Source organism: Nerophis lumbriciformis, linkage group LG14 (assembly GCF_033978685.3).
Source record: "Nerophis lumbriciformis linkage group LG14, RoL_Nlum_v2.1, whole genome shotgun sequence".
Taxonomy (NCBI): Eukaryota; Metazoa; Chordata; class Actinopteri; order Syngnathiformes; family Syngnathidae; genus Nerophis; species Nerophis lumbriciformis.
This window is the reverse complement of record NC_084561.2, coordinates 22,623,472-22,646,840: the sequence shown is the minus strand read 5'-3', so window position 1 is coordinate 22,646,840 and position 23,369 is coordinate 22,623,472. Positions and strand designations below refer to the sequence as shown.

Here is a 23,369-nt window from a genome sequence, read left to right as displayed (position 1 = left end):
TTTTCAACGTTTATCAATTCATGGATACAACATACCTCGATATAAGGTTTCTTTTTTTTCATTTAATTTTTATTGACATCCAGCATCAGACATTCCTACCCATTACATCATATTTACATACATCACATATCTGTTGTCTGCCCTAAATGTCAAAATAGTTTTTGTTTATATCCCAACGATGCCATCCCCCGACCCCCAAAAGAAACAGCAGGAAAACAAAATAATAATAATACTTACAGATAGATCAAGTAAATAAATAAAAAAGATAAATAATAATAATCAGAAATAAAATAAAATAAAATATATACATATAGATATTATTTTATTTTATTCCTGATTATTATTAATAATGCATTATTATGATTATTTATATACATTGTATTATTTTATTATATATATATATATATATATATATATATATATATATATATATATATATAATTATTTATATATATATATATATATATATATATATATATATATATATATATATATATATATATATATATATATATATATATATAAATCAGGCTTATGTGGCATGACATAATTGGCCCAGCTTTCCCAGTATGAAGTAAATTTCTCCAATTTATCATTAATAAAAGCAGTTATCTTCTCCATTTTATATATGTTCATTGTGATTTCCATCCATTGCTTTAAAGTTGGGCTCTCCTGGGATATCCATTTCCTAGTAATGGTCTTTTTACATGTCACTATTAGGACATTCATTGAGTGTTTATCTTTTTTCAGCCAGTCCTGACGTACATATCTGAAAAACAGAGTCTTAATTTTCAAGGGGTATTTCACATTTGAAAATATCCTGTAGGGTTTGGTGTATCTCTTTCCAATATTCCTATATGGCAGAGCAGTCCCAGAAACCATGGTAGTGGTTTGCGTTTAAGTTCCCACAATTTCTCCAGCATACAGTGGAGTTATCATAGTGAGACTTCTGAGAAGGTGTGACAAAAAATCTGATCAAACTTTTCTAGCCAAACTCCCTCCACTTGGGTAAACTGGTTCAAGTCCATTGATATTTCCATATTATTGTCCATTCGTCCTCAGATATAGTTATCCCTCCTTCCTTCTCCCATTTTGTTTTAATATATGCAGTTGAATATGATTTCATATTCCAGTGTTTTTCAACCACTGTGCCGCGGCACACTATTGTACCGTGAGATACGGTCTGGTGTGCCGTGGGAGATGATGTCATTTCACCTAATTGGGTTAAAAATGTTTTTGCAAACCAGTAATTATAATCCCCAAATAATGTGCCTTTGTTGAGTGTTTGTGCTGTCTAGAGCTCGGCAGAGTAACCGTGTACTACTCTTCCAGGTGGCAGCAGGTAGCTAATTGCTTTGTGGATGTCGGGAACATGGTTTGTCGTGAATACAATCTGCAGACGACAGCGGGAGGCAGTGTGCAGGTAAAAAGGTATCTAATGCTTAAAGTGGACCCCGACTTAAACAAGTTGAAAAACTTATTCAGGTGTTACCATTTAGTGGTCAATTGTACGGAATATGTACTTCACTGTGCAATCTACTAATAAAAGTTTCAATCAATCAATCAATAAACCAAAAATAAACAAAGGGCGAGTGCCGCTAAGAAAAGGCATTGAAGCTTAGGGATGGCTATGCAAAACAAAACTAAAACTGAACTGGCTGCAAAGTAAACAAAAACAGAATGCTGGAAGACAGCAAAGACTTACAGCGTGTGGAGCAGCAGACGGCGTCCACAAAGTACATCCGTACATGACACGACAATCAGCAACAAAATAGGAGTGCAAGACAAGAAGTAAAACACTACACACAGGAAAACAGCAACTACTTTGAGACAAGAGCTATAGTGACGCATGGTTTGTTATGGTTTGAATTGATATCCAACAATTGCAACACATTTTTACTGTCAATATCAGCTGCTTAGTTTCATTTTTTTATGTTTTCTGTTAGTGGTGTGCCTCGGGAGTTTTTCAATGAAAAAAATGTGCCTCGGTTCAAAAAAAGGTTGAAAAACACTGTCATATTCAACAGACCCTGATAAGGTTTCATATGTCAAAGTCGGTCTAGCCCGCCCTCTTGTGGTCATATTGTGTATTTCAGGTTCAGTCGCTTCCACAAAACCCAAAAAGTTGCGCATAAATAAAGCAAAAACGCTTTTCATACCATTAACCTTTGACTTGTACAGCTTATTGGGTGTTACATGAATAACACATCAGAGCCAGAGAGCTAAAAGAACGATGCACGTCGACGTCCCCGTTGGATTTCAAGGCGTGCGTCACCTCCCCGGCGGATGACGTCACGCACGTAAAACTCGCCAGAAGGACGCAAAAAAACAGCACGAAAAGTTGTTCTTTTGTTTGGTTTTTAGAAAAATGCAGGTAAGTTTACATGTGTGAGCTATATAGTGACATTGAATGTATTTGGTTTTATGGCTTGTGTGCCCAACATCCAATCGACAGCTTCTTCTGCTGAACTGCTCCATAGGTGCTCGGCTGCAGCACCTGTGGAGCAAGAAGATTCCACAGAATCATCTGAGGAGGATGAGACGTCTCTAGAGGACGACACATCCCTGGAGGAGGACACATCTCTGGAAGACGAGACATCGGAGACAGATTCTTCAACAGAGGAGGACAATACAGTTGCTGTAAGAAGGTGGGAAACCACTACTGCTCTTATTGGAAAAAGGAAGAAGAAAACTTCTCATCCACTTGTTAAAAAGGATGTGGCAACTGCCGATGCACCTTTGGAGGACGAGACATCCCTAGAGGACGACACATCCCAGGAGGAGGACACTTCTCTGGAGGACGAGACATTTGACACAGCTTCTTCAACAGAGGAGGACAGTGCAATAGCTGTAAAGCGGTGGAAAACCACTATCGCCCCAAAAATGAAGAGGAAAACTCATAAAACTGTTAAAATAAATGTGGCAACTACTGATGCACCTGTGGGGGGCGACACATCCCCGGAGGGCGAAACATCCCTGGGAGAGGACACATCTCTGGAGGACGAGACATTTGACACTCCTTCTTCGACAGAGGAGGACACCACAAGAGCTGTAAAGAAGTGGGAAACCACTACTGCTCCTATTCGGAAAAAGAAGAGGAAAACTCCTCATTCATCTGCTAAAAAGAATGGGGCAGCTACGGATACACCTTTAGAGGATGAGACCACTGTGGACGATGAGTCATCCCTGGATGACAAGATATTTGATACAGCTTCGTCAACCGACGAGGACAATACAGTAGCTGTGAAGAAGAGGGAAACCACTACTGCTTCTATTAGAAAAAGGAAGAAGAAAACTCATCATCCACCTGTTAAAAAGACTGTGGCAACTTCTGATGCACCTTTAGAGGATAAAACAACGCTGGGGAATGAGTCATCTCTGGAGGATGATGCCGTTTCTTCAACAGAGGAGACCAAGACAATTGCTGTAAAGAAGGGAGAACCCACTACTGCTCTTATTAGAAAAATGAAAAAGAAAACTTCTGATTCACCTGTTCAAAAGTATGTGGCAACCGTTGATGCATCTTTGGAGGTTGAGACGTTTCTGGAGGGCGACACAGCTTCTTCAACAGAGCAGGACAATATAATAACTGTAAATGAGAATACCACTAATCCACCTTTTGAAGAAAGGGACGAAGAAACTCCTGATTCCCCTGTTGAAGGGTATTATTTGGAGGTTGAGACATTTCTGGTGGGTGACAAAGCTTTTTCAACAGAGGACGACAAAATAATAGTTGTAGAGGGTGGGGAAACCACGACTCCACCTTTTGAAGAAAGGGACGAGGAAACTCCGGATCCACCTGTTAAAAAGAATGTGCCAACCGCTGATGCACATTCCGAGGGTGAGACATCACTCGAGGACAATTTTTTTTGGGAAGATGACACAGGTCCTTCAGCAGAGGAGGAAGATATAACAGTTGTAAGGGATGGGAAAACCAGGAGTTTGCCTACTGGAAAAATGGATGAGGGAACTGATCCACCTGTTGTAGAGGATGTACCGACTACTGAGGATGCAGGGGAATCCAGAGCTGAGGAGAATGAAACAAGTGTTGTAACTGGGGAGGATAAGACCAGTAGAGTGGCACAAGAGTTGGAAAGCAATACGGTGCCACCTGTAACACTTAAAAATGATGGAACCACAACAGGGCCCCAGGAGGAATCACTTGCTGCACGTCGAGCAGCACAAAAGCCTGAGGCCTTTCTTAGCAGAGACCTTTGCTTCGAACAAGAGCTTTCCCATCGGAAGCTCGAGTTGCACCATAAGTTCCTCCAACAACGCAAAGCATATAGTCAGTGGCAGAGAAAGGAACAGGCTGTACAGACTGGGGAACACCAGGACTTTGTAAACCACCAAGGACTCTCGAAGGAAAACCTCCAACGGCTCTCTAAGGACAGGGTCTCTAAGGAGAAAGTCCCTAAGAAAGAGGGATCCAACAACTTGGGCTCTCCCAGTTCCATGTGCCAGACCACAGAAGAAGACAAAACCATCACTGACCAATCCAAACCTGAACCTGAACGCCGCAGAGGACTGGAGAAGGAAAAAGAAACAGGGAGTAGTAGTCACTCAAGTATTGGACAGAGATGGCAAAATGATGAAGACGAAGAAGAGAAAAAGCCTAAGAAGCAGTCATTACTGGACCGCTTCCTGAGTTTTTTCAGGCTTAAGAAAACAAACTAATCATCAACCAAGCGGAAAGTGTTTCCAACATACAGTTTTTCCTGATTAATGTGGAGATAACCAGATAATAAGTGTGGCTCAGGGATCAGAACAATTGTCCAATAACAAGAAAGTTCCCAGTTTTGAATCCTGCTTTCTCCATCCCAGTCGCTGCTGTTGTGTCCTTGGGCAGGACACTGCTTCCACATTACCTTCTGGGATGCCCACACAGGGAAGCTTCAGCCACCAAAAAGCTGTGCCTGAGTTTTGCTGTACATACGTTGTACATGTGACAATAAAGACTTACTTAAAAAAATAAAAATAAGCACACAAAACCTCACTCTCATCAGGGTCACGGCACCACTGGCCTGCAGCCAGTGCCTCCACTCCTTGCTAGAACCGTAGCCAGTGTTCTCTGTTCCCCACATCATAGTTCCTTTCTGCTGCAGTGAGGCGACATGAGAAGAAGGCCCAGAGAGAGCGCTGGGAAAGGACTGCTCTCACTCCTGTATACGACGTGTCAACCTTGACAAAAAATTGCAATAATGGGTTAACGTGAGTAAGTACTGAGACTTTGTAGATGTCTATTTCAACAATTAGAAGCCCTATTTTGATTTCGGGGGTCCACACAAAAAGTAATTTAGTGAATGTAAGCCAAAATGCATTAAAAAGTGCACGAATGAGTATAAATTATAAAAGTTCTCTTTGACGTGCGTCTCACCTGCATAGTAGAAGGTTGTTGCCATATACCGAAAAGTTGGTAAACATTGACCAACAAGATGACCAAATTAACACGAAAAAAGCGCTCGTTTGCAGCCACCTGTTTTTTTTTCCAGCCGGGTGGATTATGATTAATTATTCATCCAAACGCGAAGATATTTACATCCTATCAGTCAGCATCCCTGTGAGAGCAGACAATATACAGTAAGTGATTGTTTTATCATGTTCGTAGTTTGTATTTATTGTTTGGCACTTAGCAATACTGCTACATGATGCTTAGTGTTTCACTAAAGCTGGATCTGTTTAGCACACAGCTTCTAAAACATGTAGATCATCCTCCTTATATTCAGGCTCAAAAATATAAGGTTCTGAATCATCATTTATTCCAAAGTTGTAGTGGTTGTCTCTCAAGTCTGTCATGATTTTGCACTGTTGTTGATGTTTAAGTAGATAGCGAATGTTGTGATGCATCTGTGAAATTAATGAGACTATGCTTAAAATAAGATATTACCTGATATTATGAATATGACTGTTACTACATTGCATATATACTTTCAGCGTGTATGATGGATGTTTTTGGATGCTTTTTTAGAGTGCTTTATAGGTGTATTCGAGCGACTTCCATTGACTTCATTGTTGACTGACTTTTGCTCACGTTTATTTACAAGTTAGAATGCATAAGACAAAGAAAAACAAATATGGGCTTGCCTCACACAAGGATTGTAAATAATGGACACAATTCCAAAGAAAGTGCAGTTCTCATTTATTGCATTAGGGAGTGAGGTTTACAAATATACACTCTGGCGGGCTTCCATTATACTTGCCTGCTGGAACAGTTCAGGGTCTTCAAACGGTCCTCACAATGTGGAAGCAAACAAATAGTCCAAAATTAATATTCATGAGCAACTAAGAGGTCTAATACACCCCTGATGGATTCTCAACCAGGTGTGTGCCAATATGTTTTTCCCAATCCTACTAGATACTGAAAATTCCAAAGATGTGGGCATTTGTATTTTTACATATTTTGAAAAAGGTTAAACAAAATTCAGCAACTATATCATCCTGCGAACCAGTGTCCTGTTGAACGGACATTTGGTTGTGGTCAGTCTTTTGTCAGAGTTGGAATTAAAAAACATAAAAAAAACATTGACCTTGATGAATCAGAAGCAAAGGAGTAAACTTCATTGAAAGTCAGTGCATATGACAAGTATTGATTGATTGATTGATTGAAACTTTTATTAGTAGATTGCACAGTACAGTACATATTCCGTACAATTGACCACTAAATGGTAACACCCGAATAAGTTTTTCAACTTGTTTAAGTCGAGGTCCTCGTAAATCAATTCATGGTAATGAAAAAGTATGAGCATGCGTACGTATCGATCCGTTGTGGTGAAGAAGGAGCTGAGCCGGAAGGCAAAGCTCTCAATTTACCGGTCGATCTACGTTCCCATCCTCACCTATGGTCATGAGCTTTGGCTTATGACCGAAAGGACAAGATCACGGGTACAAGCGGCCGAAATGAGTTTCCTCCGCCGGGTGGCGGGGCTCTCCCTTAGAGACAGGGTGAGAAGCTCTGCCATCCGGGGGGGAGCTCAAAGTAAAGCCGCTTCTCCTCCACATCGAGAGGAGCCAGATGAGGTGGTTCGGGCATCTGGTCAGGATGCCACCCGAATGCCTCCCTAGGGAGGTGTTTAGGGCACGTCCGACAGGTAGGAGGCCGCGGGGAAGACCCAGGACACGTTGGGAAGACTATGTCTCCCGGCTGGCCTGGGAACGCCTCGGGGTCCCACAGGAAGAGCTGGACGAAGTGGCTGGGGAGAGGAAAGTCTGGGCTTCCCTGCTTAGGCTGTTGCCCCCGCGACCCGACCTCGGATAAGCGGAAGAAAATGGATGGATGGATGGATGGATGAAAAAGTATGATATTCTAACAATTGCATCATCAAAATTAACATACATCATATCTTTAATTTACCTGGGGATAGGTTGATTGGCAACACTAAATTGGCCCTAGTGTGTGAATGTGAGTGTGAATGTTGTCTGTCTATCTGTGTTGGCCCTGTGATGAGGTGGCGACTTGTCCAGGGTGTACCCCGCCTTCCGCCCAAATGTAGCTGAGATAGGCTCCAGCACCCCCCCGCAACCCCGAAGGGAATAAGCGGTAGAAAATGGATGGATGGATATCTTTAATTTCATTTCTACTAGTAGTGCTCCTTAAAATATCAATAATCAAATGAGACGTTCAGCTTGGTTTTATGTTAATGTAGTTTCGCTTATTATCCGCTTGGAGGTGCTGTTGAGTTTAAGCGGCAGTTGGGACGTCAAGGTGTGTTATTTTTTAATATAAATATAATGTTCAACATTTAAAAATACCAAATAAACAATAATAATCAAAACAAGTACAAAAATAGTACAGGTCAAGGTGTGTATTGATAAGAATATATCCATATATACGTCATTGACGTAATGTAAGGCTGCTTTACAGCGTAGACAATGCGATAAGAGCAATCATATACGTTTTTAAACAAACGGCAGAATAGCATTTATAACGAATAGAATTTGTGGAACGATACATTTTAATTTAGTTCATTGGCTACAACACGTTTTGGTAAATGCCCGATAAAGTCGCGTAAATAACGGAAGTTGCCTTGTTTGTTAAATACAGTTTTTATTTTGAGGCGTTTCCCCGTCACTGATCAGCCAATAAAATACTAGCATACACTCCTAAAACCCGCCCCCATTGGTTGCTATGCCGACTTCAGGTTTCTCAGTGAGTGACGGGCAAACTCGCCAATCATCGTTGAGCTGGGCGTGAGCGGGAGAGCACACTGGACAGGCTGCCTCGCACATTTCTACTACAAGGAACCGACAGCCGAGAATTACCTACGAGTGCTGGACAGAGGCTGCCGGAAGACCAGGCATGGACAATGCGATATAAACGTCAACGGAGGGATCTACACAGGTCATAAATTAACCTTTCTTTCAATTTGCGCCTTTTATTGAATTTCTCGCGTTTGTCAGCGTGCGGCATCATGCATGTATGGCTGATAGACGCGGTGGTTTGACACAAGCTAACGCGGCAAATGGGTACTTCACATGGACGAATTTATTGACTATACGGTATTCAATGTCAATAATATGCAACATAAATGTTTATATGTTTAATGTACTTATGTATATTTAGTTCATTTAATGTCAGTTTTAAGGTCAAATTTAAGTTGTACCATAATATCAACACATTTTTCAGGAGACTTCTACTGTGGCCGACAGGTTCAAACGCGAAGGAACGTCCAGGAATGATTCAAAACCAAAAAAACACAGCAACAAACTAACAAAAATGCAATGGGGAAATTGCTAAAATCACATAAATGCTGCAAGATCAAAACCAAATGGAAAGTGAAAGTGCTGAAAATGCCCAAACCAAACAAAAAGGTTCCATAAACAACTGCTTGAGGAAAATACAGCAGGTCACTACTTCTACAAGAGGTGGTTTGATTGATTGATTGATTGCAACTTTTATTAGTAGATTGCACAGTGAAGTACATATTGACAATTGACCTCTAAATGGTAACACCTGAATAAGTTTATCAACTTGTTTAAGTCGGGGTCCACTTAAATTGATTCATAATACAGATATATACTATCCTCATAATACAGTCATCACACAAGATAATCATCAGAGTATATACATTGAATTATTTACATTATTTACAATTGGGGGGTGGGATGTGGAGGGGGGGGGGGGTTAGGTTTGGTTGATATCAACACTTCAGTCATCAACAATTGCATCATCAGAGAAATAGACATTTGAACAGTGTAGGACTGACTTGGTAGGATATGTACAGCAAGTAGTGGACACAGAGAGAGAGATCAGAAAGAATAAGTATCTACATTTGATTATTTATGGTATGAAAATATACACTTTTAATTCTAAGCTACGTAAACGGTTTGCTGTATAATGTGAAATATTATGACAGAAAGTGTTTAACAAAGGCAAAAGTCAGCTGAAGCCTTTAAGCATCCCTCCAGTCGGGGGCTCCTTGCAGCCTGGCTAACTTTGACTTTGTTCAATGAACTGGCAGCATTTGTTCCATGCAGTTGTTTTTGGAGGTTGTGTGTTTTTGGCATTTTCTTTTCGATCTTGCAGTGTTTTATGCGATTGCAGCATTTGCCAGTTTAGTGGTGTGTTTTTTATGTTTTGGATCATATATGTATTTGGAGCGTTGGGATGACGTTGCTGTGCGATTTCCCCAAATCGGCCGCTATAGGTTTCAGTCGTCCTCATGTTGAAGCTACACTATATTGCCAAAAGTATTTGGCCACCTGCCTTTACTCACATATGAACTTGAAGTGCCATCCCATGGAATGGTTCAAAATGTTTAGGTATCCTCGAGCATTCAAAGTTCCTTTCACTGGATCTAGGGGGCCAAGCCCAACTCCTGAAAAACAACCCCACACCATAATTCCTCCTCCACCAAATTCTGCACTCGGCTCAATGCAGTTCGAAATGTAAAAGAACCACCATTACATGTTATGTAGACCACAAGTGTTTTCAATTAAGAAAAAAAAAAAAAGATCCCTTTAATGCGCCCTATAATCCGGTGCGCCTTTTGTATGAAAATAGACTTGACCAGACCCGCTCATCGGCAGTGCGCCTTTATAATCCGGTGCGCTCTATGGTCCGGAAAATACGGTATGTTACATTAACAATTTTACATATAGTCACATCTGATGTTGGCTGGTTCTTCGTTGATTTTTTACTAGTTTGTTTCCAATAATGCTCTTGGAACCCTGAAGTGCTGATGCCTATTGATGTGCGTTATCAAAACTACTGTATGTGTCTAAAATTGAAATGTTCAATTTGTAGTTTGACCATCAAGTATACTGTATGTCAGGGCTATCCGATTGGCGGCCCGGGAATGACACCATATCGGTCCCCGAGTTTGGTTTGAAACAAACATTTTTGCAGAAAATTTTTAAAAACACTGGAGTGCTCTTGTTGTATGTGTGTACAGCTCTGGTAATGGGTACATTCGCACCCACCTGCACAAATGTACTTCAAAATGTAACAATCAAAATAATAATGCCTTTTCTTTTGTTTACTCGGGCATGCATATATAATATGCATTAGTTTGACCATTTAAAATCAACGATAATAAAAAGGAGATGCTTGGAAATAGCATAAAAATGCCCCAAAAACTTGTAAAAACGCGATTCATAGCGTTACTTTTTGGTGTAACCATCATGAGCGTTCTGTTCAGGTATATTTCTTTTATATTTTGATAAATCATCATATTTATGTATTACTAAATTTAAATAGGTATTGATCAATCTTTAAGCTGTGTGTATTTGATTTCAGTTTGCTTTTGACATCTTATTTAGAATTGTAGTTGAAACTTTTACAACCTTGTGTTGCGCTCATGATGGCGTAACCAAACTAGATTTCATTTAATGATCTTATTTTGAATATTTATTCCCTTTTTTACATTTAGTATAATTAAATATTCATTTATAAACATTGAATACATTTCAAATATCAATAAAATGCAATTGCCTTCATCTTATAGGGTAATGTTTAGTTGCACCAAGTCATGAGCGTACTACTAAGCTTCATCACTTTGACTTGTAATATCTCTAATTCTGGTGGTGTTTTATGCTTTTTTCTTTTTGGAACATGTACTATACATACAATACAATAAAGTCCCATATAAAATTATGTTTCTAGCAATACTTTAATTTTGCCTTTGAAAGTAACACTCCAATTAGGGCTGGGCGATATATCGATATACGCGATATATCGCGGGTTTGTCTCTGTGCGATATAGAAAATGACTATATCGTGATATCGAGTATACGTTCACACGTAGTTGCTTTTAGCTGCGGACATTACACTACAGGCTCTCCTCCTCTTTCCAGTCTCTCCTTCTCACAGACAGACAAGCGCACCTTCTTACACACGTCACATACTGTCACATCATACGTCACATACGTATACGCCCTCTCCCAGCAGAGAGGTAGCAGCATGGCTAACGTTAGCTGTGATGCTAGCATAGTGGTAATACAAGAGAAAGAAGGTGCAAATCTGGTAACAAATGGAGGAATAATTAATTCCCCCAAAAAACAGCAGGAGGTCCATCGTCTGGCGGTGGTTTGGTTTCAAGTGGGAAGATGTCGAACAGACAACCGTAATTTGTCAAGTGTGGGGCAAAAGCGTTGCTATAAAAAGTAGAATTACTGCTGTAACAAACAGTTTAGGGTGTCCCAAGTTACCGGAGTGTTAGGTAAGGAGGAGGAGTTTTGTCCCTCCAGAATTGTTGCCGTAGGGCTGTGACGTAGGGTGTGTGTGGTTGTGGAAGGTGTGTGATGTTGACATTAAAGAAGCGGTGGCTACCGAACCTGCTCTAATGTCTCCCGTTTATTATTTTATTAGATAAGTACACTGTATAGGCGAACCCAGGACACTCGGCTACACTGCTAATATGTAGCATCATTTGAAAAGTCACCCGCTAGACAATGAAGAGGGCTTACTCCGCACGTCAATATCTCCGTTCGGTGCCACACGTCCACACCATCAAAATGCCGAGGCAAACATTTCCAGATCAACACCGAATGAAAAAAATAGTGATTTTTTTTAGTTGTGATTTCCTTCTCTGCATGAAAGTTTAAAAGTAGCATATATTAATGCAGTATGAAGAAGAATGTTTTAATGTAGACACATAGAATCATCATTCTGCTGTGATTATATGCATCAAGTGTTCATTCAAGGCTAAGGCAAAATATCGAGATATATATCGTGTATCGCGATATGGCCTTAAAATATCGCGATATTAAAAAAAGGCAATATCGCCCAGCCCTAACTCCAATGTCAATTAGTGGAGCTGTACACATATACTTGGACCACTGTAAACACATTGGCAAATCTTTGCATTGGCATTCTAACCTTGCTAACAAACTTAGAACACTGGGGTCCAAACTTGTAATTTACATATAACTAAGGCATTCCTCAAGGCACCCCTTTGAGTCCTCTCCTTTTTAGCAGTTGCACAATTCTCTTCATAATGTGATTTATGTAACTGAGATGTTGCTGTAACTTGTTTACTCCAGATGCAGGCACTGGTCATTCGTTCAACTTCTTTAGTGATACTAGTGGTGTTCCTCAAGGTTCCATTTTAGGTCCTCTCTTTTTCATTATTTGGGCCATTCAACTGGTGCCCAGCGATATCAGTTAAAAAAACTTGTGAGAGAACGGACCAACTGACTGACGCCTGTTGAATTGTTTTATTAATAGACAAACAGCAAAAATATGCATAGTAAGAGACTACATCCATTGTAACTTTAAGGCTGTTCTCTTTGACCTCGGATCTTCTTACGACGCTCCCTTCCCACTGGCTTCCCTTCAAATGTTATACGGTGCCCATGACAAGTGTTAATTATATATTAGTATCCAATGAGAAAGGGCTGCCAGACATTCTGTGCTCATTGCCAAAACCCAAAAGCAGGACTTTGTAAAACAGCAAATTGAAAAGTAAGCTTCTATCATAGTTTCGTAGTTATTTAAATGTATTGCATCATACTGTACATCAATTGTTACATACTGTATGTCGAAAACTCAATTAAATTCTTTATTTATTATAGGAACAGCATATATTAATGAACATATAAATATGTAAGTATGTCAGGTTTTAGCCAAAGGCTAATTTCCGCCTGTAGTACCCCAGACAGGTTGGTGTATACAGTACATAAAATCAAATAACAATAACATCAACAATAAAAACGCAGAGAAAAGTCAGGCAAAATCAGGCAGCTGCTTAACAAATTGCGGAGAGAAATTGTTGAGCCCCCTCATGAAACCCCATGATGACCTGAGGCTGCGAATGATCCCAGCCAAGGTGCCGCTCCGCTGCAGATGGAAGTATCCTGAGGCAGCATGGTCCTAGATCTGTTTCTGGGTCATTTATTGGCCTGCCCTGGTGTATTCAATACTTTACCATTTTTATATAGTGTTACTGCAAAATAATATTTTTTGGGGAATGATTAAGAATTGTGTTGATTATAAGTGCATTTGTTGATTTTATGTTGATGTCAACAATGATATTCTGTGTAGTTTGCTATGTCGTGAAGTCATAAAGGACTTAATACGTACATGGCAGCAACCAGTAGAGGCGACAACTATGTAATGCCTACAGGATGGGGACCGAACCTTTAACATTTGAACCAATATGGTACCAATTCCCCGCACCTGGGAATCGATACTAGTACTGAACAGTACCAATTTTCGGTACTTTTGTGTGTGTTAAAATATGTTAATTGTTTAATAATATGATTTCATTTTAATAAGCTAATTATAATTACACTGCTGTCCAGTATTTTCTTATTGCGTTTCTGATTCTCATTATCAAGTGACATGCAGTAGACTTTGCATGTGGTTGCAATTCCAAGACATTAAAAGGCAGTAGTGTATAGACCATGGGTGTCAAACTCTGGCCCGCGGGCCAAATTTGGCCCGCCGTGTAATTTCATTTGGCCCTTGAGGCAATATCAAATTGACATTAGAGCTGGCCCGCTGTTATTATACAGCGGCGATGCCGCTGTAATACCGCATTCACCGCTAATACTCATACTTGCCAATCCTCCCGATTTTCAGTGCCACTCTCGAAAGTCTCCCGGGGCAACCATTCTCCCGAATTTTCCCCGATTTCCACCCGGATAACAATATTGGAGGCGTGCCTTAAAGGCACTGCCTTTAGCGTCCTCTACAACCTGTCGTCATGTCTGCTTTTCCTCCATACAAACAGCGTGCCGGCCCCTGTCACATGATATATGCGGCTTCTACACACACATAAGTGAATGCAATCCATACTTGATCAACAGCCATACAGGTCACACTGAGGGTGGCCGCATAAACAACTTTAACACTGTTACAAATATGCGCCACACTGTGAAACCACACCAAACAAGAATGACAAACACATTTCGGGAGAACATCCGCACGGTAACACAACATAAACACAACAGAACAAATACCCAGAACCCCTTGCAGCACTAACTCTTCCGGGACGCTACAATATACACCCCCCGCTACCACCAAACCCCGCCCACCTGAGCCCAGACATTAATGAACTAGCATCCAAGAAAAGATGCCAGGTATCTGGCTTGGGCACATCAGATTAGATCAGCAAACTGAGCAGTAAAAAGGCCTGAATGGTTGAATTATTCATTGTTCTTTTATTTTCAAATTTATTAGCCTGTGGAAAAAGTTTATTTTGATATTTACCTCAGAAGGCTGCAAATAGAAAAGAGGCATACAATTTTTATTTAAATTAGATTTGATATGCCATTTATATTTTTGAATTATTATTATTATTATTTGAAACTCGATTTTGCATGTCACTATAAAGTTATTTAAGCCTTGCTTGTTCAATATTCAATGCAAAACTTGTTTGGGTCCCTATTAAAAGGTTAATTTGTTCAACCTTGGCCCGCGGCTTTGTTCATTTTTAAATTTTGGCCCACTCTGTATTTGAGTTTGACACCCCTGGTATAGTCTTTGGTGTGTTGCCTAGCTACGAAGTAGCCTATGTCACAAAACTGGATGTGCCAGTTTTGTCTTATGTTGTGCACTACAAAGTCTTTATACTGTAAATATACTTATTATACACTTGCAGTTTGATTGTAACATTCATCTTAGTTGTAGTTTTTATTACCAAATTTGGAGCTGTTGAAATTACCTTGTAAAATCACACATGCTAATCAGTAGCATGTCTATGGCAAAGACAATTCAAATTAGCATTAGGCCAGCAACACATTTTGGAAAGGTGGAGACTTACATCACGTTCGAGCGTTTTCTATTAGGCAGACTTGTTTTGTTGTCATAGAAAATTGCAACATTACTTAGAAGCAGTTTGTCATAGTCCACTCTTGAGTGCTGCTTGAGTGGTAGTAAAGATGGACGATATGACCTAAAATATTATTGTGATGTGTATTGCACCCTCCTGCGATAACGATATATATCACAATATATTATTTAGTATTTAAATATAAATATAAATATTTTAAAACAAGTTACAAAGGTTCCTAATTTGTCTCCTATCATATGTGGTAACATATTGTTCGGTTGTATTTTTGTTACAAATACCATTGATCTACTTGCTAATTTACTGTTAATAGCTGGTTACTGTCTGTTTTAACATTGTTCTATGTACACTTCTGTTAAAATAAAATAAGCACATATCTTTATGTTTGGATATTTAAATTTTTGGGGGGGCGATTCTACAAATTTGGGTGTCCATCCAATATAAAGTAGTTAAAGAGGCAGTATTGGCCATACGAATGCTGATACTTAACATTCTCAAGACCATTGGATGATTATTTTTTATTATTTTTTGATAATAAAAAATATCGATCTAACCATTGTACAAAACCCAAAACCAGTTTAGTTGGAACATTGTGTAAAACGTAAATTAAAACAGAATACAGTGATTTGCGAATCCTTTTCAACTTATATTCAATTGAATACACTGCAAAGACAAGATTCTTAATGTTCGAACTGGTAAACTTTGTTATTTTTTGCAAATATTAGCTCATTTGGAATTTGATGCCTGCAACATGTTTCAAAAAAGCTGGCACAAGTGGCACAAAAGACTGAGAAAGTTGAGGAATGCTCATCAAACACTTATTTGGAACATCCCACAGGTCAACAGGCTAATTGGGAACAGGTGGGCGCCATGATTGGGTATAAAAGCAGCTTCCAGGAAATGCTCAGTCATTCACAAACAAGAATGGGGCGAGGGTCACCACTGTGTGAACAAATGCGTGAGCAAATTGTCAAACAGTTTAAGAACAACATTTCTCAAAGAGCTATAGCAAGGAATTTAGGGATTTCACTATCTACGGTCTGTAATATCATCAAAAGGTTCAGAGAATCTGGAGAAATTACTGTACGTAAGCAGCAAGGCCGTGACTTTCGATCCCTCAGGCGGTACTGCATCAAAAACAGACATCAGTGTGTGAAGGATATCACCACGTGGACTCAGGAACACTTCAGAAAACCACTGTCAGTAACTACAGTTCGTTGCTACATCTGTAAGTGCAAGTTAAAACTGTACTATGCAAAGCGAAAGCCATTTATCAATAACACCCAGAAATGCCGCTGGCTTCGCTGGGCCCGAGCTCATCTAAGATGGACTGATGCAAAGTGGGAAAGTGTTCTGTGTAGGGTTGTCCCGATCCGATATTTGGATCGGATCGGCCGCCGATATTTGCCAAAAAATGCGTATCGGCAAGGCATGGGAAAATGCCGATCCAGATCCAGTTTTTTTTTTAAATTCCGGTCCGTGTTTTCCAACGCACTGATTTAAATAATACATTCCGCTTTTCTGCTGCTCCCCAATTTCCGTTCCGCATTTTCCAGCACACCTTCAACACAGCCACAGGTCTGTGTCCTAACCGTTAAGACGGCCATGTGAATTAAAAGTAAAAAAATGTCAGCTGTGTGGGGGCAAACAATTGAAGGGCGTTTGTAGATATATATATTTTTTTAAGTTTACACTTGTTCAAGAGCAAGTATTGATGCTGAGTTATAGACATTTTATCCCACTCAGGTTGTTTGTGTGTTTTGCTTTTTTAAATAATGTTTGCAGCATTATCTGCACTTTATACTGTTCACTTTTTTACTGTTCAATGATGCCATTTCTCTTTGTCATGTATAATTTTGTCTATTTTGTGTTTATCCTTGAATAAACAGGTCAGTTTCTTGTTACCAACCATTGTGTATTATTCAAACTCACCTAATTCAGCTCGCTAGTTGTTATCAAGAGTACTAAAACCCTTTTCAACATGAATCTGACAACTAAGTAGGTTAAATAACTTTAAACTTTAATACATGCTCGGATAGGCTAGTATCGGCCAGTATCGGTATCGGATCGGAAGTGCAAAAACAACATCGTATCGGATCGGAAGTGCAAAAACCTGGATCGGGACATCCCTAGTTCTGTGGTCTGACGTGTCCACATTTCGAATTGTTTTTGGAAACTGTGGATATCGTTGTCTCCAGACCAAAGAGGAAAATAACCTGTTATAGGCGCAAAGTTCAAAAGCCAGCATCTGTGATGGTTTGGGGGTGTATTAGTGCCCAAGGCATGGGTAACTTGCACATCTTTGAAGGCACCATTAATACTGAAAGGTACATACAGGTTTTGAAGCAACATATGTAGCCATCCAAGCAACGTCTTTTTCATGGACGCCCCTGCTTATTTCGGCAAGACCATGCCAAGCCACATTCTGCACGTTTTACAACAGTGTGGCTTTGCAGTAAAAGAGTGCGGGTACTAGACTGGCCTGCCTGTAGTCCAGACCTGTCTCCCATTGAAAATGTGTGGCGCATTATGAAGCGTAAAATACGACAACAGAGACCCCGGACTGTTGAACAACTTAAGCTGTACATCAAGCAAGAATGGGAAAGAATTCCACCTGAAAAGCTTCAAAAATTGGTATCCTCAGTTCCCAAATGTTTACTTAGTGTTGTTAAAAGGAAAGGTGATGTAACACAGTGGTGAAAATGCCCCTGTGCCAACTTTTTTACCATGTGTTGCTGCCATTAAATTTTATGTTAATGTTTATTTGCAAAAAAAAGAAATGTTTCTCAGTTCGAACATTATCTTGTCTTTGCAGTCTATTCAATTGAATATAAGTTGAAAAGGATTTGAAAATCATTGTATACTGTTTTTATTTTACGACTTGCACAATGTGCCAACTTCACTGGTTTTGGGTTTTGTAGTATCGACCATATAGTTGGTATCGTAACTCAATATTTGTACTGATCCACCCACCTCTGTTTACATTCAAGAGCTCTAGTCTAGTTTAGTGGTTAGGATATTCTCCTATGTAGTGTAGCATATATATATATATATATATATGCCTCGTTCTCCAGTGATACTTGTAAGAAACATAGTTTATTTGCTGCAATGTAGGCAAAGATTGCTGTCTTAGAGATGATTTTGCACTGTGGAGGCACATTAGCCCATAGTGAAGATGCTACAGTACGCTGAGGACACATTTGTTCGCTTGTCACTCTCAAATTTGCGGGACATAGTTAGATGGTGTTATCAACATACATTGTCATGGCATGACAATAGTATTAACATCTCTATTGTTAGCCAAATGTATAATATTTATATCGTATGTCGTCCATATCTTACAACCTTAAGTGATAGTTTCCTCGCCAGGTGTTTAAGCCGATGTTTAATCTGCAACTGTGTCTGACTCACAAGCAACACCGAAGTGGAAATACTGAATGGCACCGTTGGATTTTACGTGAATCGATGGTAGTACAGATGGGATTCGGTAGGTACCTATAAAAGTACCAAATTTGGTACCCATCCCTAGCCAGGCCCAACTCATGAGCTGCCTAAATGGGTGTTCATTAAAATGGACAAGGAGAGCAATGTTTGGTATGAATTAGGGCTGGGCGATATGGCCTTTTTTTAATATCTCGATATTTTTAGGCCATGTCACGATACACGATATATATCTCGATATTTTGCCTTAGCCTTGAATGAACACTTGATGCATATAATCACAGCAGTATGATGATTCTATGTGTCTACATTAAAACATTCTTGTTCATACTGCATTAATATATGCTCATTTTAAACATTCATGCAGAGATGGAAATCACAACTAAGTAAATTTACCAAAACTGTATTTATTAAACAGTTATTAAGCAGTGGCACAAACATTCATGTCATTTCAAAACAGAAAGTGCAAGATTGTCAGAGACATTTTAAAACAAGCTATTAGTGCACTTTTGTGCATGATGTCACTAAGATGACTTATCAAAACAACACTGAATTAAAGTGCACTTTTTGTACAGAACGCCCCTACAATAGTTTAAAACAAATAAAGTGCACTTTTGTGCATGATGTCACACAAGATATTTCAATAAGTATCAAATAAAAGTGAGTTGCATAATAGGAAATCAAATAGTGTTCGTCCTTCGCTATGTGGTAGGTTCCTGCGGATATTATCTCCTTTTGTTGACTCTTTTTTTCATACGGTGTTGATCTGGAAATGTTTGCATCAGCATTTTGATGGTGTGGCACCGAATGGAGATGTTGACATGCGGAGTAAGCACTCTTCATTCTCTAGCAGGTGACATTTCAAACAATGCTACATATTAGCAGTAATGCTACTTTTTGTAGAAACGCTTTTGCCCCACACGTGACAAATTACAGTTCTCTGTTCGACATATTCCCACTTGAAGCCAAACCACCGCCAGACGATGGACCCCCTGCTGTTTTTCTTGGGAATTAATTCTTCCTTCATTTGTTACCAGATTCGCACCTTCTCTCTCTCTTGTATTACCTCGCACGGCTACGCTAGCATCACAGCTAACGTTACCCATGCTGCTACCTCTCTGCTCCGCGAGGGCGTATACGTATGTGACGTATGACGTGACAGTTTGTGAAGTGTGTAAGAAGATGCGCTTGCTGTCTGTGAGAAGGAGAGACAAGAAAGAGTGGGAAGAGCCTGTAGTGTAATGCCAGCAGCTAAAAGCAACTGCGTGAGAACGTATACTCCAATATCACGATATAGTCATTTTCTATATCGCACAGAGACAAACCCGCGATGTATCGCGTATATCGATATATCGCCCAGCCCTAGTATGAATACATGTTTCAATGGACCTACAAAATGTAGGTTTAACAGCATGTTTGGACTATGGGACCACAGCACAATGAACAATGGAAATAAATTGAGTCAATTAATAAATGACTACGAGTGTAATCGTGGTCCTAATTCGCGCCGTGTTTATTGTGGCACTACTTGCACTGTGTTCTGACGCTGCTACAATGCAAGTGATGCCCCCTTGGCACATGGTCTGCTGTAGTGCTGCATTGACAAAAGTACATTCAACCCAGGACAATGGAGAGACAGTTGCCTGGTCTATGTTGTTCACTCGGTCCCATCTTTTCTCTCTGTATAGTCTCTAAAAGCTTTGCACGTTGTCTGTTTATGACTTTCAACTGTTTTTTTCTATACTGTGCGTACTGCAATTTGCATTGACAATTTGGGAGTGTAGAGTTGTTGGCGCATGTGTTGGGATTATCTATGTGTTCTGAGCTTAAAACCACTTGATGAGTTGCCATATAAAAGATGTACAAATATACTGTACAAAAGTGCACAACAGCAAAATAAGTTAAGATAAATGATTTGCATAATAATGTACAAAAAATACAGTAAGATTAAATTAAGAAGTAGAAATATATAATGTCACTGTTGTGCCTATTCTCAGCACTTGTTTGTTGACCAAAATATTTTCTTACCTTACTTCCGATTCTCAGTACATTAAATTTCATATGTAATGTTTTGTTGCTTAATGACTGGCGATTGCTTGTATAAAACAAAAAACTATCTTAGTATTAAAACATGTCACCATGTTTTCAATACATTCATATTGTTTGGGGGGCCACCACATATAAATTTAGTGCTACTTGTTCATCCTCGTCCTCACTCCAAACTCATTATAAACACATTATAATGGGATTTTTTGTTACAACTCCATACAGCACAGTCACTCCACTGCTTAACACAGCTCATACGCCTAGTCTGCCAGAGAATAAAGACGTAGCAGGAGGGGTCGGTGTTGCCAATTTTGCGACTTTAGCGAGTAGTCAGAGCAACTTTTTGTGTTTTATCGGAGAAAGGTGTATTGTTTGTGAAATTTAAAAAAAAAAGCAATTAAAAAGGGACTTGTTTTGCTCTTCATGTTTTATAGTTAGTTTTTGTTTCCCCCACGGCGTCCATTACAATGATAGGGTCATGCGTCAAATTAGACAATGGCTTTTAGCGGCTTTTAGGAGATCTAATAACTAGCCCCGTACCCTCTGCAACCCATTCCCAGAAACATTGATTAATAAGATCTAACTAACCGACTTTACGATAATTATCCCCTATAAAAAAGCCTCTAAACTTGAATGGGTATTTATAGTCACACAAACAAAAATACTGATCAAATCAGTTTCCTCACGGAAATTTTTTTTCAAATACCCAAACAATTCAGTCAGGTTAACCCTGGAAGGAATTGTCAGACTAGGAATATTAGATAAAAACTGATTGCATCACGCCAAATGGCCTTATACTTTCTGTGTGGAGTTTGCATGTTCTCCTCGTGACTGCGTGGGTTCCCTCCGGGTACTCCGGCTTCCTCCCACCTCCAAAGACATGCACCTGGGGATAGGTTGATTGGCAACACTAAATTGTCCCTAGTGTGTGAATGCAAGTGTGAATGTTGTCTATCGGTGTTGGCCCTGTGATGAGGTGGCGACCTGTCCAGGTTGTACCGCCTTCAGCCCGAATGCAGCTGGGATAGGCTCCAGCACCCTCCGCCATCCCGAAAAGGACAAGCAGTAGAAAATGGATGGATGGATGGATGTTTACATCCAACATCCTAAGTCATCCCATGCTGGTGTACATGCAATATGATTTGTAGCTCACTGACAAATAACACCTGACTGTATATGGTCTCCTAGCAATGCTATGCAAATCTTGGTTTAAAACTAACACTTAACAACAGATGCGTTTCCACTTAAATGTAATTATTACAGTGTTCAATGAACCCAAATAACACCGGGACGGAGGGTACAAAAATCTCACAGAAAAGCTCCAGTGGACTGTCCGCTTCCTAGGTGAACACCGATGGCTGTAACATGTCACCTTTTATTCAGGTTTCAATAACCTGACAAAGTAAAATACACGTTATGAAGTTTAAAATAATAAGCATTCTTAAACATCAATTGCTTCATTTTCTGAAGTGTATTGTGCCCAAGCCTATGATTTTCCTCTAGGGTCATGTTTTTGGCTTTGTTACTTTGTTTTTGTTCTGTCCTGTTTAGTCATCTTATTATTATTATTATTATTACTATTATAATTATTATCGGCTCATCAATTCCAATGTATTAAAACATTGAACCCTTTTTTTTTTTTTTTTGAGATAAAAAATATTTATGTAATTAATATTTGTGTACTTACTATGGTATACTATTTATTTATTCAATCACTGTTCTGTTACAGAGAACAAGGAAATGGGATAAAATTGCTATGGTATGAAAAGGGGTATGATTAAATAAGCTCAGCTTCTTCCCACTTCTTTTCGGATAGGCTGTTATGAAACAACTGGAAATATGTGATGCATTACATTGTATCGTATGCATGTTGGAAATAAACTGAAACTGAACTGAACTGAATAATTCTGGTCTTAGAGGAGGATGAGGCTGCTCTGTAGCATTTTGTGCATTATGGACCTGGGAAGTAACACCTCGCCAACCCCTCTGATCAGCTGTTAAATTAAAAAAGGGGGGAGGCCTTGTAGGTGTTGAGGAGGAGTTAGTTTCTGTTGCCCTTGTCTCCTGTCCTGTATTAGAGACATCTTTGAGCACCCACTATTCAAACATGTTAACAATGGGATGAAAAGATGCTGCATCAGTTTTGTGCTGTAATTAGCTGTGTTCAAGTGTTTTTCAGTGTGTATAGGAATTTGTCTGATTTCCCCCATCTGTTTCTCCAGACCTCATTTTTCATGGCGGCAATCTGTGCTGCGTCGGTTAGTTTACAACGGCTTTTTACCATTAGGCTACGAGTCTGTTCTTATTAAAACTGTGGTTTGGATTGCAGCTAGCATTTGTAGTGTGCTGGTTCACATCCAAATCAATTCCAATCTTTGACTTGACTGGTGACCATCCCAAGGTCTAGTCTTCCTTTTGCCCTAAGTCAGCTAGTACGTATGACCATTTGACTAAATTATCCAACCAGGTCATAATGCCAGCAGAGGGTGTCAAAATAATATATAAATGGCAGACATTTATCCATAAAAATATGGAGAAGCTGCTCATGATGTGTTTGAAGGAGATGTTGTAGAAGTCTGCTCTCAAAGATAATTGCTGTGCATTATTATTATTACATTACTCCATAAAACTACTGTATTTGTTTGTGGTACTT

General features: G+C 39.5%; 2 protein-coding genes across 2 annotated transcripts in view; both read left to right on the top strand.

The window, feature by feature from the left end:
- Positions 1–569: 569 nt before the first annotated feature.
- On the top strand, positions 570–6,411 carry LOC133616781 (uncharacterized). The gene is made up of 3 exons (XM_061976368.2): positions 570–574; positions 2,213–2,374; positions 2,481–6,411. Exons 1-3 carry the CDS (start codon positions 570–572, stop codon positions 4,675–4,677), a joined length of 2,364 nt encoding a protein of 787 aa, XP_061832352.2. The 3' UTR covers positions 4,678–6,411.
- Positions 6,412–7,998: 1,587 nt separating this feature from the next.
- Positions 7,999–23,369, top strand: part of fcho1 (FCH and mu domain containing endocytic adaptor 1) — a 97,053-nt gene continuing 81,682 nt past the window's right edge. The window contains exon 1 of the mRNA XM_061975802.2: positions 7,999–8,338. The gene's annotated coding sequence lies outside the window, so the exon portion shown is untranslated. The remainder of the gene's footprint in view (positions 8,339–23,369) is intronic.

Coding starts and splice junctions, on each gene's coding strand:
- LOC133616781 (XM_061976368.2), top strand. Junction 2,375..2,480: donor TGGTTTTTAGAAAAATGCAG/GTAAGTTTACAT, acceptor ACTGCTCCATAG/GTGCTCGGCTGCAGCACCTG.